Here is a 17,399-nt window from a genome sequence, read left to right on the forward strand (position 1 = left end):
TTTTTCCAGATTCTTTAGGTGTAAGGTTAGGTTGGGTATTTGAGACCTATCTTCTTTAGGAAGACCTGGATTGCTATATACTTTCCTCTTATGACTGCCTTTGCCGCATCCCAATGGTTTTGGACTGTCCTGTTTTCATTTTCATTGGCTTCCATGTATTTTTTATTTCCTCTTTAATTTCTTGGTTAATCCATTCATTCTTTAGGAACATGTTCTTTAATCTCCAAGTATTGGCAGTCTTTCCAAATTTTTTCTTGTGGTTGATTTGAAGTTTTATAGTGTTGTGGTTTGAAAATATGCATGGGATGATAATTGATCTTTATACTTGTTGAGGGCTGATTTGTGACCCAGTATGTGATCTATTCTGGAGAATATCCCATGTGCACTTGAGAAGAATGTGTATTCTGCTGCTTTAGGATGAAATGTTCTGAATATATCTTTAAGTCCATCTGGTCCAGTGTGTCATTGAAAGCCATTGTTTCCTTGTTGATTTTCTGCTTAGATGATCTGTCCATTGTTGTAAGTGGAGTGTTAAAGTCCCCTACTATTATTGTATTATTATCAAGGAATTTCTTTTTTTGTGTGATTAATTGATTTATATGTTTGTGTGCCTTCAAGTTGGGGGAATAAATATTTATAATTGTTAGACATTCTTGGTGGATAGATCACTTAATTATGATATAATGCCCTTCTTCATCTCTTGTTACAAACTTTGCTTTAAAATCTAGTTTGTGTGATATAAGTATGGCTACCCCAGCTTTCGTTTGATGTCCATTAGCATAATAGATGGTTCTCCATCCCCTTACTTTCAATACAGGTGTCTTTAGGTCTAAAATGAGTCTCTTCTAGGCAGCATATAGATAGGTCTTGTTTTCTTATTCATTTTGATATCATATGTCTTTTGATTGGAGCATTTAGTCCATTTACATTCAAAGTAATTATTGAGAGAGATGAATTTAGTGCCATTGTGTTGCCTGTAGAGTTAGTGTTTCTGGTGATGTTCTCTAGTCGTTGTTGCTTTTGGTCTTTTTTTTGTTTTATTTTATTTTTTCCCCCACTCAGCAAGGTCCCCTTAAATTTTCTTGCAGGGCTGGTTTAGTTGCTCACCAATTCCTTTAGGTTTTGTCTGTATGGGAAACTTATTATCTCTCCTTCTATTCTTAATGACAGACTTGCTGGAGAAAGAATTCTTGGTTGCTTATCTTTTCAGTGATAAGATATTCACATCTGACCGGATTTGGAGCATCTATACAGTGCCAGAGTACGCAGCAGAGAGGGACGGGGTAGATTTGTTGTCGAAAACTGTGTTCCAGAGCTGAAACATAGCACAAAGACAGAGTTTGGAGAAAAAGAGAAACAGTAGTTTTATTATTTTGTCAGGAAAAGGAGGCTGCAGCAGACTAATGCATTCAAAACTGCAGACCTGCCCAGGGTAAAAGTCTGAGGGGTTTTATAGGAAAACACAGGATCATGGCTGTTTCAACAGTGCTGCCAGCTGCTTTCATCATGTCTTTCAAGGTGACTAGCACTAGCAGGGGGCCATCCAAGTCTGGTTACATTAAGGTCAGCAAGATATCCATATCAATGCCAAGTTCCTAGAACAAAGGATTCTACAGAAAAACAAGTGAAGGGGAGGGAGAGGCTTCAAGAATGAGAAAGAGAAAACTTTTTCAGTTTAAAGTCAAGCCTTGCTGAAGCATCAGTGTATCCATCTTAATTTCCATCCATCTTTACGTTTCTATAGCGGTTTCAGCTTCTGGTGACAAAAAGAAAGAGAAGTAGCAAACTCACTAAGCAACATTGCTATTTTGTTTTTTTTTGTTTGTTTTTTTTTGTTTTGTTTTTTTTTAACGTTTATTTATTTTTGAGACAGAGATAGGGGGAGGGTCAGAGAGAGAGGGAGACACAGAATCTGAAACAGGCTCCAGGTTCTGAGCTGTCAGCACAGAGCCCGACGCGGGGCTTGAACCCACGAACTGCGAGATCGTGACCTGGGCTGAAGTCGGACGCTCAACCGACTGAGCCACCCAGGCACCCCGCAACGTTGCTATTTTGATGAATATCCTCAAAAGGAATGGCTTGAGTTAACTGTAGTTATCTTGATATCATTACAGGCCATCTGAAATATTCCAGGTGGTTAGGCCAAGTCACCAGGTTGAAGGATTTTTAAGTAGAAAAGTAGTATGATAAGAATTGTATTTACTGAATACACACACACACACTGTCAGCAAGAATGCAGAGGATGTGGGGAGCCTGGATGGCTCAGTCAGTTAAGCTTCTGACTTTGGCTCAGGTTAAGATCTCCCAGTCTGTGGGTTCAAGCGCTCCAGCTCGGAGCATGGAGCCTGGAGACTGCTTTGAATTCTGTGTCTCTTTCTCTCTCTCTGCCCCTCCCCCACTCACACTCTTTCTCTATCTCCCCAAAATAAATAAACTTTAAAAAAAGAATGCAGGGGATGAGTTGTGGGACAAAAGCAAACACAGGAAATGATGTCTATAGCAGGGTTGTTCAGAATAGCAAAAGGCTGGAAAGGATTACCATGTCTTACTGGCAACAGTGATTAGATTTTGATAAATTCACAGGATAAGTATTATATACAGCAATGAAAATGACTGAATTATACCTTGTGTAAAAACATGGTATTTTGAAAATATTACAAAATTATTGTCATATAAAGGGACAAAGAATGTGCCACCAAAAATGCAGGAATGAGATATAAGAGGGGTGCGTGGCCAGCTCAGTAGGTGGAGCTTGCAGCTCTTCATCTCGGGGTTGTGAGTTCAAGCCCCACATTGGGCATGGAGCCTACAGTTAGACAAGATCTAAAAGGGCGCTCAGGCTCTTTGTTAAAGAGAAATGTGATATCCGTATTTTCACTTATTGTATTTGCAACTTATTTCACAAACATCTGAGTGTTTATATTTTACAAGGCATCTATAAGCACATGAAGAACATGTTGTATAAACACATAATGCGTTTGGAATAAAATGGACTGTGAAAGCATGATCGATGGCACAAATATTACTGCGGAGATGATCTCGTTTACATATGGAATCTAAAAAAGTGGAACTCATAGAATGAGACAGTAGAGCAGTGGTTTCCAGGGGCTGAGAAGGGGATAGGGGCTTGGAAGAGGCTGGTCAAAAGGCATAAGCTTTGTTATGAATAAGTTCCGGGGATCTAATTTACACAGCATGGTGATTATAGTTAATAATTTTGTATTGTGTGTGTCAAATTTGCCAAAAGAGTAGATCTTTAGTGTTCTCACTACCACAACTGAAGTAACCATGTGAGGTGATGGATGTATGCATTAACTTGACTGTGGTAATCATTTCACAATGTATACATCAAACCATCACATTACACACCTTAAATATATACAATTTTTGTCAATTATACATTAATAAGTCTAGAAAAAATAAGAATTTAAACCAAAAAGTGAGGAGAACAAATTAATTAACACATATTTAAAATGAACTTCCTTTTTCTTTAGCAGTATTTCACCCATTTTTGTCAAAGGAGTTAAATTGGTTATTTCTTAGACTTCTTGGAAAAATACAGCTATTAGGTAAAATTGTAAGTAAAATGGGGAGGGGTAAATAGGAAGGAGCAGGTGATACACTCTGATGTCTTTTGACACTTTCTAGCAATGACAAGATGACAGAATGAAGAATCAATATTTGTAATAATTGCCATATTATACTTGCCAAATAATTGCCAAAATTCTTGTGTGATATGTACTGTTCCAAAATAAAATTTCACTTGTAATATAGACCACTTTAACCATTCCTCTAAATTAAAAGAAACTTGTTTTAACTAGTGATCAAAAAGTTAATATGTTTATTAGCTAACTCCTGGATGATTTTAAAAACTTGTAAGAGAACATTGAAAATTTTTCTCAAAACTCAAGAAAAAGCGTGTGTCTTAACTTGCCTCTCACCTAACAAAAATTATGAAAAGATTAACCCAGAGGCTAACTTCTTTTAAAGTCTTGACTGAAATGAATCTTTTTTTTTTTTTTAATTTTTTTTCAACGTTTTATTTATTTTTTTGGGGACAGAGAGAGACAGAGCATGAACGGGGGAGGGGCAGAGAGAGAGGGAGACACAGAATCGGAAACAGGCTCCAGGCTCTGAGCCATCAGCCCAGAGCCCGACGCGGGGCTCGAACTCCGGACCGCGAGATCGTGACCTGGCTGAAGTCGGACGCTTAACCGACTGCGCCACCCAGACGCCCCATGAAATGAATCTTAATTTTAAAGATGAGCCATTTTCTAAATTTTGGAATCATAATATCCAAAATGTAATATCCATTACAATTGTTTGTACAATACTTTCATGTTTCTAAAATTTTGGAATCATAATACCCAGCAAATGTAATATCCATTACAATTGTTTGTACAATACTTTCATGTTTCTAAAATAAAGTCTAGTTTTTGCATACCAAGGCTATTGGTAGGCAGGCATCCAAACTGAGAAAAGAAAATGTCAGACTGTAAGGTCTATTTATGCAGTTATAATCTGACATTTCTGTATTTTGTCTAGTGTGTTTTAGGTTGTTCTGCCTAAGTTCCATTTCTGCAAGTGTCCTGGTTGATGGCCTCTATCATGTAAAAAGTTAATTCAAGGTTGGGGTGCCTGGGTGGCTCAATTGGTTGAGCATCCAACTTCAGCTCACGTTATGGTAGGTGGGTTTGAGCCCCACGTTGGGCTCCCTGCTGTCAGCGTGGAGCCTGCTTCAGATCCTCTGTCTCCCTCTTTCTGTGCTCCTCCCCGTCCACATGCTCTCTCTCTCTCTCTCTAAGATAACAAACATTAAAAAAATTTAATTCAAGGCAACACTCCTAAACAGTTTTAAAGCTTTCTGTGATATATGGCACATACAGAATTGCTCTCAAGATTTCTAGTGAATCATCCATTGCCTATATGTAATGATGGAACAACTCCCTTGTAAGGTGATTATGACACTTGGCTTAATAAGCTGAATAAATTTTACTGATACTAATATTAACAATTAAGTTATAGTTTTTATATCTTAGGTATTATAGACAGAATTGTCATCATGTTTGACATACGAACTTCTGGCCACATCATATGGGTCATGGGATACTGGGTTGCATATCATGAATTAAATTATGAACAACTGAGATTAGCAGAAAAACATATTGAAGGACTGAGAGTCTGTATTCTTAACAATGCAATACATCAAGAGGTTAGGAGTGATGGAAATAATGTAGCAAAAATGTTACACTGAACTTAGACTAAAATAAAGCCAAAGCTCTTCAGCTGCTTAAGCATATTGTGTTGGCCTTGAGAATGCACCTTGAAGAATTCCAACTACAGGGAATTTAATAGGCCAGGGGCCCCCACAGCCACACTCTGAACTCCATTGCTGCATTTGTGCCATAGATCCATCTTCCTGGGGCTGCTTCCAGCCAATATTGGCATGCAGGGATACTAAAGCAGGTGCATACATACCTGGGAGATGGGGGGGGGACTCCTCTGGTGGTCAACTTTGGTTCAAGGACTCCCACTTGTCCTGCTGAACTTCCTTAGACTACACAGCAAAGATAATTTTTTAAGTTTATTTATTTATTTATTTATTTATTTTGAGAGAGAGAAAAGAGAGTGCACATATGCACACACATGGGTGCAAGTGGGAGAGGAGCAGAGAGAGGGAGAGAGAGAGAATCCCAAGCAGGCTTTGTGCTGTCAGTGCAGAGCCCAGTGAGGGACTTGAACTCATGAACCGTGAGATCGTGACTTAAGCAGAGATCAAGAGTCTGACAACCTCCTGAGCCACTGAGGCACCCCACTCAAAGGTACTCTCATCCAAACTTACTTCCCTCTCTCCTTCATCTGGGGTCACACTTAGATTGCATCTGATGGATCTCAGCTTTTCCTAGCTCCCTCCCAATTTTCTTTCAGAGGCATTTCCTTTATTCAAATCCTTACATGTTTAATCCCATCTTGGTGTATACTTCTTTAGAGGACTTTGACTAACATATGTCTAGAAATATACTGTTGGGGATTAACAGTAATGTGATCCATGACAGATTAGTGATGTTTTTAATCCAAGATATCAGAAAATGATCATGGGTAGTACAAGTAGGACCTCTTGGTGGTCTGTGTCCTGGCCTTTTGTAACAAGACCTAATCTTAGAAAAAATTGCCTTTAGAGCCAATATTATAAATCACAAATAGAAATCACTCATTAATCTAGTCAACTCATTTGGGAGTAGAGAGCAAGTTACTTAATCTCTGTATGTTTTAGTTTCCCTAACGTAACATGAGAATAATAATTGTACCTAACTCATAAGATTATTCTGTAGTCTAAAAAAACTACTATAGGGGGTGCCTGGCTGGTTCGGTTGGAGGAGCCTGCAACTCTTGATCTTGGGGTTGTGAATTTGAGCCCCACGTTGGGTGTAGAGATTACTTAAAAATAAGATCTTAAAAAAAAAAAGAGCTGCTATATGTAAAGAATGTAGAACAGTGCTTGGCACATAGTGTTTAGTGTGTTAGCGATCATTATTACTATCAGTATGAATTTGGTACTTGAGAACACGTAGATTGCAAACACAGCTAAGATAGAAAAATCTACATGTAAGTGAAAAAAGTCAGAAAAGAGATGGTCAGAGTGGTTAGAAAAAAGCTAGAGTTTGTTCATTCAGTGACATGTCTGAAAAGGGAAAGAGAACTTCTTTCATTTGCTCTAAGTTTTGCACTGTTTTTATATAGCAAGCTTATTTATTAATTGTAATTTGACATCTGGTGAATAATGTCACTTTATTTTATAAAATATGGCTACTCTACTATGATAATTTAATTAGCATTAAATTGGTTTCCTAATAGCAATGATGGAGAAATACATTCTAGACCAACCTTTCAAGTGGTCTTAATAAGTGAGGAAGACTGGCTAAAGTAAAAGAGCAAATAGATCACCATGGGGATTAGCAAAATTTAGTGAATCATGAAAAAACAAAACTGGGACCTCAGAGTCTTTAGGATACCGCTCTAGAAGCAAATTGGCTATATACGTTTATTATTTCTCTGGGATAAATATGGCCTACACGGGTTTAATAGGGTTGTCCTTATACGATGAGAACAGCAGAAAGCTTGATGAAATTATGTTTTATAAGTCTGGATATGGTGTTTTAACTGAGTATATGAAGTCCTTTCCAAAGACTTTTAAGATTTTGGTTAAAGGTCCCACCCAGATCAAGTAAAGTTACATGTTGACTTACAGATTTTGTCTAGTAGAGTTAAAAATCATTTCTGTTTATTGGAAAAGATAACTACAAAGCTATTGTATTGGTCTGTAAAACATTAACCAGGTTTTTTATGTAATCCAGCGATCTTACCTTCCTGTGAATGAGCCCCACTTTCGTCTTTGCATGCAATTTTTTGTTTAAAAAGTGGACATTTAAAATGTCGTAATATGGTAACTGGAAACCACATTTGCCTCCCAACCCAGACTTTTTCTAGTACGTGTAGGAGACATTAAAAGCAATCTTTCTGGGGCACCTGGGTGTCTCAGTAAGTCGGGCATCCCAGTCTAGATTTCAGCTCAGGACATGATTTTATGGTTGGTGAGACTGAGCCCTGCGCTTGGGATTCTCTCTCCCTCTTTCTGTCCCTCCCCCAATCGTGCGCATGCCCATATGTGCATGTGCCCTCTCTCAAAATAAACTTTAAACATTTATTTAAAAGTTTATTTATTTTTGAGACAGAGAGAGAGAGCACAAGCAGGGAAGGGGGCAGAGAGACACACACACACAGAATCCAAAGCAGGCTCCAGGCTCCGAGCTGTCAGCCCAGAACCCAACATGGGGCCTGAACCCATGAACTGTGAGATCATGACCTGAGCCGAAGCTGGATGCTCAACCGACCGAGCCACCCAGGCGCCCCCAAAATAAATACATTTTAAAACAATCTTTCTTACAAAAACCACTGGCTCACAAACGTCTTAAAATGGGTCCCAGTTCATATAATTAAGGTGAATCTCTGGGCAAATTAAGCTGATTTAGTAATTTTGGTTTAAAACATTTTTTTAATGTTTATTTTTGAGAGACATAAGAGGGTGAATGGTGGAGGGGCAGAGAGAGAGGGAGACACAGACTCCGATGCAGGCTCCAGACTCTGAGCTGTCAGGACAGAGTTTGAGGTGGGGCTCAAACTCATAAACCTTGAGATTGACCTGAGCCGAAGTCAGATGCTTAACTGACTGAGCCACCCAGGTGTTCCAGTAGTTTTGGTTTTAAAAGATAAACAATGGCTGCATCTTTTCTATGTATACAGTATAATCCAACAATACATTTTATTTTTAAAATGAAGATTGGATTTGCTTTCTCAAGAGACTAGTTAATCTTAAGTCCTTAAATTTATGTCGGTCTACTGACTAGATAAGCTAACATTACTTACATATTTGGAAGAAAAACATAAAATGTGTTCAAATTGAATTATGCTTCTGACAAATATTATTCATTTTTTAAGATTTTATTTTTACCCAATCTCTACATCCAACACGTGGTTCGAATTCACAACTCCATGATCAAGAGTCGTATGCTCTACCAACCAAGCCAGTCAGGTGTCCCATGACAAATGTTTTAATTAACAGTAATAACATTTCATATTATGCCAGCTTGAACATAATTTCCAAGATCCTCAGGTAACTTAAAACTTTGGACTAATATTAATGGGCAATCATTACTTATTTAATTGTAAGATTCAATACTAAAATACTGCTCACTCAGCATAATTTCATTTACATTTGCTTCTTATATACTATGGAGTGGTTATCTTTGAGTCATGTATTTAATGAACATGTTCATTTTTGCAACGTTAAGGTTTCAAAGTTGTGTATTCATGAGCTTTGCTATTCTACAAAAATGCTTGCATATGAGTTTTCAATTACTTTCCTTTCAGTTTTCTCAGTTAAATAGTTACTTTGCTTAAAATTTGTAATTAACGTATGTAGCTGAGACCAGGTACAAATACTGATGGAAAAATACAATTAAGTATCGGAATAATACAATGAGTTTGTTTTTCAGTTTTTTCCTGAAGTGTCTATTTGCTCCAAAATATGAAAAACTGGAGTATCTAGAAGAAAAAGTAAGAGTCTAAAAAGAAACTACAAAATGTACTACAAAATTTCCCCAGTTTTGATGCACTTATTCACAAGGGAGAGAAGAGCGTGTGAAAACTTTATTGCCAAGTACTTATGTCAATACTGAACTAGAAGTTGATTTTGTTAAAATAATAAATTGTTCTTAAAGAACTCAAAAGAAGACTAAATTGCTCTATAACTTCTGTATAATTTGCTCAAATATCCCATATCTCATCAGAATAATTTGCTTGGCTTTAACTTTATAATGTTAATTATTAAAACAAAGATCAAAATGAAAGAACAAGTTTCCCATTTGCGATAGAGGAGTTTCCTTGAAATTGCTCTGCCTTCTAGGTTTCTTTTTAAATATTTTCTTTCACTTTTATTAAGTGGGAAACCCACTATTATTCTCAGGCACCCATGATCCTATCTTAATGAAGTGATTAAATCTCTGAAAACTTTTGATTTTGCTTTCCCAAAATTGAATCCTAAAAATTTCAAGGTATGTTTTACACAGAAACTGTCTTTGAGACTTCCCAGAGGGCCCTGGGAAAATCACAAACTTTAGTACTCTTTATTAGTAGCAAACAAATATTGCAACTCAAAACTCCATTTTCTAAGGGTTCACAAGATTTTACACTCCCTACAATTAGGTCATGGTCATATGTACACTTACTACAATCAGCTTGCTTGGAAGTTATACATTAAATGGCTTATTTTATTTATGGACTAAACAGAAAAGCCAAGACTGATCCATGAGTACAGCGAACAATATACAAATGAGAAGTAACCATAGGCTATTTGAAATGAATTGGACCTTGGAAATTATCTAATAAAATTTTTTTTTAACTTTACAGATGAAGAAAGTAAAGCTAAATGAGATGAAAGGACTCAACTCTAAGCCTACTTCATTCCATTACGCTGCTGCCACCATGTCTAGCTAATCAGGCTAAAAGGTATTTCATTGAATCTTTCTATTCTTGTCCCAAACAAAACCGAAGAGCAATCAATACACAGTAAATGTGTTAAGTGCAGAAAGATTACAAATACAAGGTATTATACTGCAAGGGACAGAAGTCTTGTGCTTTGGGTTTTAATCTTACTGTCCTTAAATAATAGGGAAACAGCCTCGAACATAAAATTGATGCTATTACAAGAAGAAACCAGTAAAAAGTGATTGCTGAAAATGAATTTTTCTTGACTGGTTCTTCTAAGTATATACCACATGTAAGTATCCGTCTATTTTAGAAAGAGGGAAAAAAAAAGTACCCCAGGAATGCCTACCTGCTTTCCTCAACTTAGAAATTTTAGTCATTTAAACAAAATTTCATAGGGAGAAATGATCAATAGCACAAAAATACAAATCATCCCTTTAGCTGCTTAATCTGAATGGTCATTTATTATAGCCTTATATATTCTTTTTACTATAATTGGGATTCTTGGGAAGTCAATAAGCAATGCTTTCATAAATCTTATCTTGTTATAACTGCTTAACAAGTGAAATATTTCCTCATTCCTCCATTTCTTTTGCAGAAATTTTACTTCACATTTTTGAAAAAATACTTACACAAACTGTTCCTTTGAATTATCTTACATATCTGAATACTGTATTTATCACCCAGTACAGTAACTTGCACATAGTAACAAATTAATAATTTAAAATAAAATGTACACATTAAAAGGCAAGTGACTTATTTTCAACCTTTGGTTATTTTGGAATTAGTGTACCCACAATCCTTTAACTGGCTATTAATTTTAACATTTTGGTAAATAGGGCAAAACTCTAATGCACCAGTATTTACATAATGGCTTCTTTGGTACAGTGCCTGTTGAAATTATGTACTGAGCACGTTATGTGTTACCCCCTCCCCCCCCCCACACACAAAAGAGCAAGTAAGAAATCAGGAGGCTCTACAAAATAGCTTAGAAAAACAAGTTTTCTATTTATTTTAAAAATAAGTTTGTAGTTACTACATTGCAGGGACAGGAATTCTTACACATACATTCTAGTTTGTATAAAAGGATTCAAAGAATTATGCATCAAAACTAACATAGAAAGTGTCCACATAACAGTAAAGAAAGGTCCAATCAATATGTACAAAAAGAAAGGGCACTGCTATTCTGGTGTGAGACTGCCGTTTATAACATGATACTTCCAGGTTTCTGGAAGGAAAAAAACAAAAACCTCAATAAAGCTAAATAATTTGTCTTTAAACTCTGTTACTTATTACATACAACAGATTTGCTTGTGTTTAACATTGTTTTCTGTACAAAATAAGTATAAGTATAATTTTAATTTGAAAATGTGTCAGTTTCAACTTTAACCCTCTAGGTCAGTTACTTTTAAAAAATTGAGCTACATTCTACACGTCTAAATATCTTGTGACAGGATTTAACAGTTTTCTAAAAGATCTTTAATAAGACCTCATCTTCTTGCAGTTTTAATATGGTCCAAAAATGTAACTTTGTATTTTGCCTCAATTTATAGTTTATCATTGTGATTAATCAACACACACAATCTTAAAAGTCATGAGCATGTGTGTGCCTCTGTATCCTATCGTGTACTATATATCATCTCAAACCTATTCTCTTAGCTCCTTAAATGTAGAAACTCATAGCCACCCACTATTACGTATTTGGTTTGTGCCATATAAAGGTTAATTTCCTGATGATTTTATCTGCATTAAAAGAAGTACTTCAACACAGAGCTATCAAAACTAAAAATAATATATACTTATAGCTCATAATATTTTCTAATTGTTTTACTGTAGTGTGTACAAGATTTATCTCTGGAGCGCCAAAAGTGGTACTTACAGTCTTCTAACTCAATTTGACCTCTTCTTAGTTACTGTACATAGTACATCATTTGGAGTGCTTAGCTTAGTATAATTAAGAACATAAGTAGTTTCTTAGTAAATGTAATATTCAGTTCAAATCACTTGGAAATTTGGGGAACTTTGGAGAAGTGCAAGGAGGAAAGTAAGGAAAAGGTGTATTTTTCTAATTTTAATAGGAAAATAAATTCTCACCTAAACATAACTAAACCACATCACAACCTGTTATGTAAAAAGTACTTTCTTAGTATGGGGGTAATTCACAGAACGTATAAGTACTTCCCCTTTTATGACTCTACAACCATGTATTTCCTGCGTATAAGAATGCTTATAGCCCTTTAAACACTCAAGTATCTTGGTCCTTTCAACCTACTCAAAAATTAACTTCAGGTGAATAAAAACATTCAGAATAACAATTTGCTTTTAGTTGACATTTGAGAGATACAAGCTATGTTTGTATAAAGTGGAATGCTAGAATTAAACATCAGCAAGAAGAACTGATTTATATTATTAATCATATTTTAAAACATGTAAATGTGAATACAACATAAGCAAAATGTTATTTGAATATGTCTGTTAAAATGTCTGATTAATATACTACACTCCAGATAAGGGTCAGTTCTAGGTGTTAACACACATGTGCTGCGTGAGGATCTTTTTGCAGACCAGTCTATCTTAACGCAATTCATTTCCAAGCGATACTAAATTCTGCCAAACTCGTATTTCAGATGTGACATGATCAAGCCCACAACAATTCTATACAGTTACTCTAATTAAATTTAAGGAGGAAGATAGTTTCATAATAATGTTAACAAAGAGCCTTCAAATTTGTGAAGCTGTGCCAATAATAAAAACAATGGAAACAAGACCAACAAATCTTTACTACATAAATTTAAGCAGAAAACAGGATAAAATTTTAAGAAAGTATAGATCTATTGCCCAGAGTTATGAGACTGTAATTAGATTGAATGATTTATACTGCTCATTTGCAACCTTTTATAATTTTATAAGATTTGATTGGGACTGGAGACTACCAGGTGGAGAGATTAGGTACTTAAAAATACAGAAATTGACTTATATTTTCCATGTATGTAATAAGTTATATTTCTGAAGCTTTCAATAAACTTGAGGTTTTTATTGCTCACCTAAGACAACTGCCAAATTTTCTTTTGGCCTACAAAGAATACATACATGGTGTCACTGTCTTAAAGAGGGTAATTTTTTCCAATACTTTTGATATCTGGTCAAACAGAACAAAAATACGGTGATGACATAAATTTCTCAATTCAACTTTTGCAATGTATAGAAGCTAAATTATAAAAATATAAAATCTAAATATATCTGATATTACTAATACATTTTTAAATGTTTTAATTACAAAGAATCTGAATCCATGTCATTTTTGCTTTACTAAGAAACCAATGTCTAATAATGTCCAAATAAGGTCATAAATATACAGTGTCTTTAGAACAGAAATAATACATTTACTTGTTGCATGTAAGATGGTAATTACTCATTTCTTTGCTCAAGAGTTAGAACTAATCCATACATCATACTAGAGGTATATTCCACTCTAAGACTGTGTACGCTCTTCCTTTTTCTGTACACACCTTAAAACTGTACACTTATTTTTTACAAAAATGGATTTATAGTCTATTTTTTTTTCCAACACAATGCAGATAACATCAGGAAATTACATGTTTCAAACAGATTGCCTTCAAAAGCAACAAATTACTTTAATGACTTAAATTTCAAACATACACATTATTCTCAATAATGGTGTAACTGAAAGACTCATTTTACTATACAACCAAGCCATCCATTTCTGCATTATGAAGAGTTTAACTACTGACTTTTAATTATATAGTTAAATATATTTGTTAGAAAAAAATAAATATACAAAAAACCTGAAAAATTTGAAATTATTTTTCAACTGCAAAATCACAGCAATCCAGTTAAGATCTGGAAAATGGTTTACTTAATTTCACAGGAGGTTTTCTGTACAAATTTAGGTACAAATGATCTAAAAAGCCCAAATGCATCACTTTCCACTGTTCTTCAAGACAATTAAATGACGGCTAACATTTATCCCTACCAGAAATAAGTAAAGAAATAATTATGTAATGTATTTTGCCAAGGTTCAATTAAAGACTTTATTTTTCTACATCAGGGTCATGCTGATACAGATTTTCCCATCCTCACTTTTTAAAAATGTAGTATCTGAAAATTTTGGTTACATTTTTGTACCATACCAGTCCTCAGAAAATACTACATTCTTTAAACTTTTAAAAAAATGGACAATTTTTAAACAATAGAAATGGTATTTATGTTGGTTTTTAAGGTATAAAATAACTACTGTACCATAAACAAATAAATAACTGCTTTCCTTTTCCATAGCAGTACATATAGCAATACATTCTCCTAAGTCATATAGTTATCATTTACAATAGACAACTCAATTTTACTAATGATGCAAAAAATAATAGAATACAAGGCACAATCATTAAATGGAATTTTTCTTTAGGGTGTATATTGACATACCAGCGTGATAAGGATACCATAAAAAGTGCAGAAAAAACACAATGTGCAATGAGACCACTGTATAAAACATGATTGCATAAAAAGTGATTTGGCCTATTTTAACCTTTAATAATTGAAAATAACCAATCTTCCCCTTAAAATTAAACTATAAAGTATGACATTTTAAAATTATTTTTATTCTACCACTATCTAAAAAATCCTGAAAAAAGAATTTATACCTGGGTAATAGTATATAAGTATGTGTTTGTATATATATTTAATTATACCCATTTATCAATATATACACATACACACACAGACACATTTCTTTGTAAGTCATTTTAGCCTATTAGATATGTCTAAAGTTTAGAAACGACATTAATCCAGATCAACAAGTAAACATCAAATCCCATACCTTTTTCCTGTATTCTCCTTGAATCCTTTAACCACTTAAACATTTTCTCTAAAACATCTCTGTCAAAGGACCCACCAGTGCATTATTTTCTACTATTAAGTACCAAAAAAAGATACATCTCAGCATAACTCTTTTTAATAACGTGCTCTTTAGAATAATATATAGCCTTTCCAATATTGAAAAGTGTATGCTGTCCTGACAGTCAAAAACAGGCTTTCCACTGCACTGATTCTCAGTCTTTGGCACAATAAACAGAGATTGAGTGATTGATATAAGAATCAAGGTCTGAAAAATTAGACAGTCAAATGTTTTCCAATGTGGATATGTTTCCTTTCCATCAGTACATTTTCTCTTATGTTTGGCAGAAATGGAATACAGCAAAAGCCTCATCTAGATTCTTTGTAGATGAACAATCTATAGTTAAATTAAACTTTTTAGGGTTATCAAATGGTGGGAATTTTTATATTTATCTTTAGAGGAAACACACTTCTGAATTTACTGCTACTCTGGTAACATCTGTCTTCCTAGGGGCACGACCTTCTGTATCAATAGAAATGTACCTGGCTTGGTCAAAAATAATTCATTTTAACATGAAATGCTCTATCACTAGGAATATTATGCTCCTTAAGAGTATAGCAGAACTGTCTTTTCCAGAAATAAACTGGGAATTCATTATAGGTCCTCAATTTCTTTTGTTTCAAACAGTGAATGAAATGAATGTTGAAATGCATAACCTATCTAAAGGCAATAAATAGCAAACATTTAAAATATATATGTATATATTTATATATATATATTCATTTAAAGAAGTGAAGTGTCTTGTAAGTTTGTTTGTTTGTGGTTTTTTTTTTTGTTTTTTTGTTTTTTTTTTTGCAAATCAAAACATTCCCTAATCCACCATAGCAGCAAGGAAGCAGAAGCCTTAGTTCTACGTATTCCTTAACTGTACCTGCTTTATGATTTTGAAGTAAAATATTTTGGTACAAGTTACCAACCAATTAAATTAGCTTTTGCTTTTTCAGTCAACTTTCGGACTCGTCCTCTACTAGAAGTTCCAAAAGTCAAAGAGGTGTCTTCGAACAACAGCTGCCTTTGCTCCTCTTCAGAATCATCCTCATTATAGAAAGCTGTCCTTCGACCTTGGTTTCTAGTTCTCATGTGGGGTTCAGAGCCTTTAAGTTCCTCAAACTCTTCTTCCTCATCCATAGGATCATCTGTCTTTTTTCGGTTACTTCTCCTTAGCATTTTAACACTTGTAGGAACTATGAGATCTGAATCTAGTTTTTGTGTCTTCATCTTCCTTTTCGGTTTTCTGCCTCCACGACTTTTTTTCTGTAACAGATCCTCCTTTACAGTATTAGTTTCAGAAAGAAAACTGCATGTTGAAGAAGGAACTACTTCGTCTCTGATTGAATGTACATTATTTTGCTCTGAGTTTTCTGGCTTTGCATACTGTAGTTTTTTGGGCTTTCTACCCCTTTTCTTGTGTATAACTTCACCACTATTGGTGTTAACTTCTACCTTAGGCTTCCTTCCAGGTCCTCTCTTTACAAGTTTAGATGGCTGACCTCCATGGCCATTTACTTGAATGCTTCCTGGTACAAGAGCATTGTTCCTGCAATCTGCTAAAAAGGAACAACAGTACACTTAACATAGGGAATTGCTTTTTTTATTGGACTCTCAAACTAGTCATAAGGACACTGCTATACTTACGTAAGCACGTAATTCTAATCTTTGTTTTTACTAAAATGAGAAAAGGAACTAACAGAAGGCTAATAGTTTAATGATATTATCTTCTACCTAAAACTCACAGAGGAAGAAAGACCCTTAATGAAATCATTAATGACCTCACATGAGGGAAATGACACTCAGCAAATAACCTGTTAACATTGTAAATTATGATATAGCTGAGATCAGCCAAGGTTTCTTAGCACTATTACCTTTACTACATGTTCTAATATATGAACACTGTTTCGATTACACAAAATGACCATATTCACTTGTATAGAGCTTAGCAACCACAAAGAACTTTACTGCTTACCTCATTAACAAGTTTTCAGTATTCCTACCTTTAAGCAGCTCAATCATGGAAAATGATGTTAGTATAAAATCCATGACCTTTTAACTTGGTAATCTGAATACATAGTAAGTATAACATCTCCTTCCACTTAACTCTAATAACTTTTTCTACTAGGGATGGAAGAAAAAGGGATATCAAGACTGGAATGTTTCTAGCTCTTATTTGATTCCTTTTTGGATACGATCATCATACCCTCTCTGGTATCAGAGAAGAGTTTACAATTTAAATATTTGCTTATGTTCCTCAGAGGTAAGAAGAATTTCTTCTCCTAATCCTACTACAAAAGAGGTTTTTGAGTACATCTATTAGAATAATTTATATCAATTATTCCCCATAAAAACTACCATGCCTTTGACATTCTTCCTCTATCCTAACTACAACACTAGAAATCAGTTACTCTTGGTTATGAACTATGTTCTCAGAATAGTTTAAAAAGGATGA

At 34.7% G+C, this 17,399-nt stretch overlaps 1 protein-coding gene across 4 annotated transcripts in view; it reads right to left on the bottom strand.

The window, feature by feature from the left end:
* Positions 1 to 1,039: 1,039 nt before the first annotated feature.
* Positions 1,040 to 17,399, bottom strand: part of LOC115514131 (pleckstrin homology domain interacting protein) — a 149,521-nt gene continuing 133,161 nt past the window's right edge. For 2 of the 4 annotated variants that reach the window (XM_030315880.2, XM_030315878.1), the window contains one exon: positions 11,032 to 16,503. In XM_030315880.2, coding sequence (XP_030171740.1) covers positions 15,866 to 16,503 — 638 coding nt within the window. In that variant the 3' untranslated portion in view covers positions 11,032 to 15,865. Of the gene's footprint in view, positions 1,316 to 11,031; positions 16,504 to 17,399 lie in introns of those variants that run through there. The other 2 variants (XM_030315881.1, XM_030315879.1) reach the window with 2 other exon arrangements.

The sequence above is a fragment of the Lynx canadensis genome, chromosome B2 (assembly GCF_007474595.2).
Source record: "Lynx canadensis isolate LIC74 chromosome B2, mLynCan4.pri.v2, whole genome shotgun sequence".
Lineage (NCBI taxonomy): Eukaryota > Metazoa > Chordata > Mammalia > Carnivora > Felidae > Lynx > Lynx canadensis.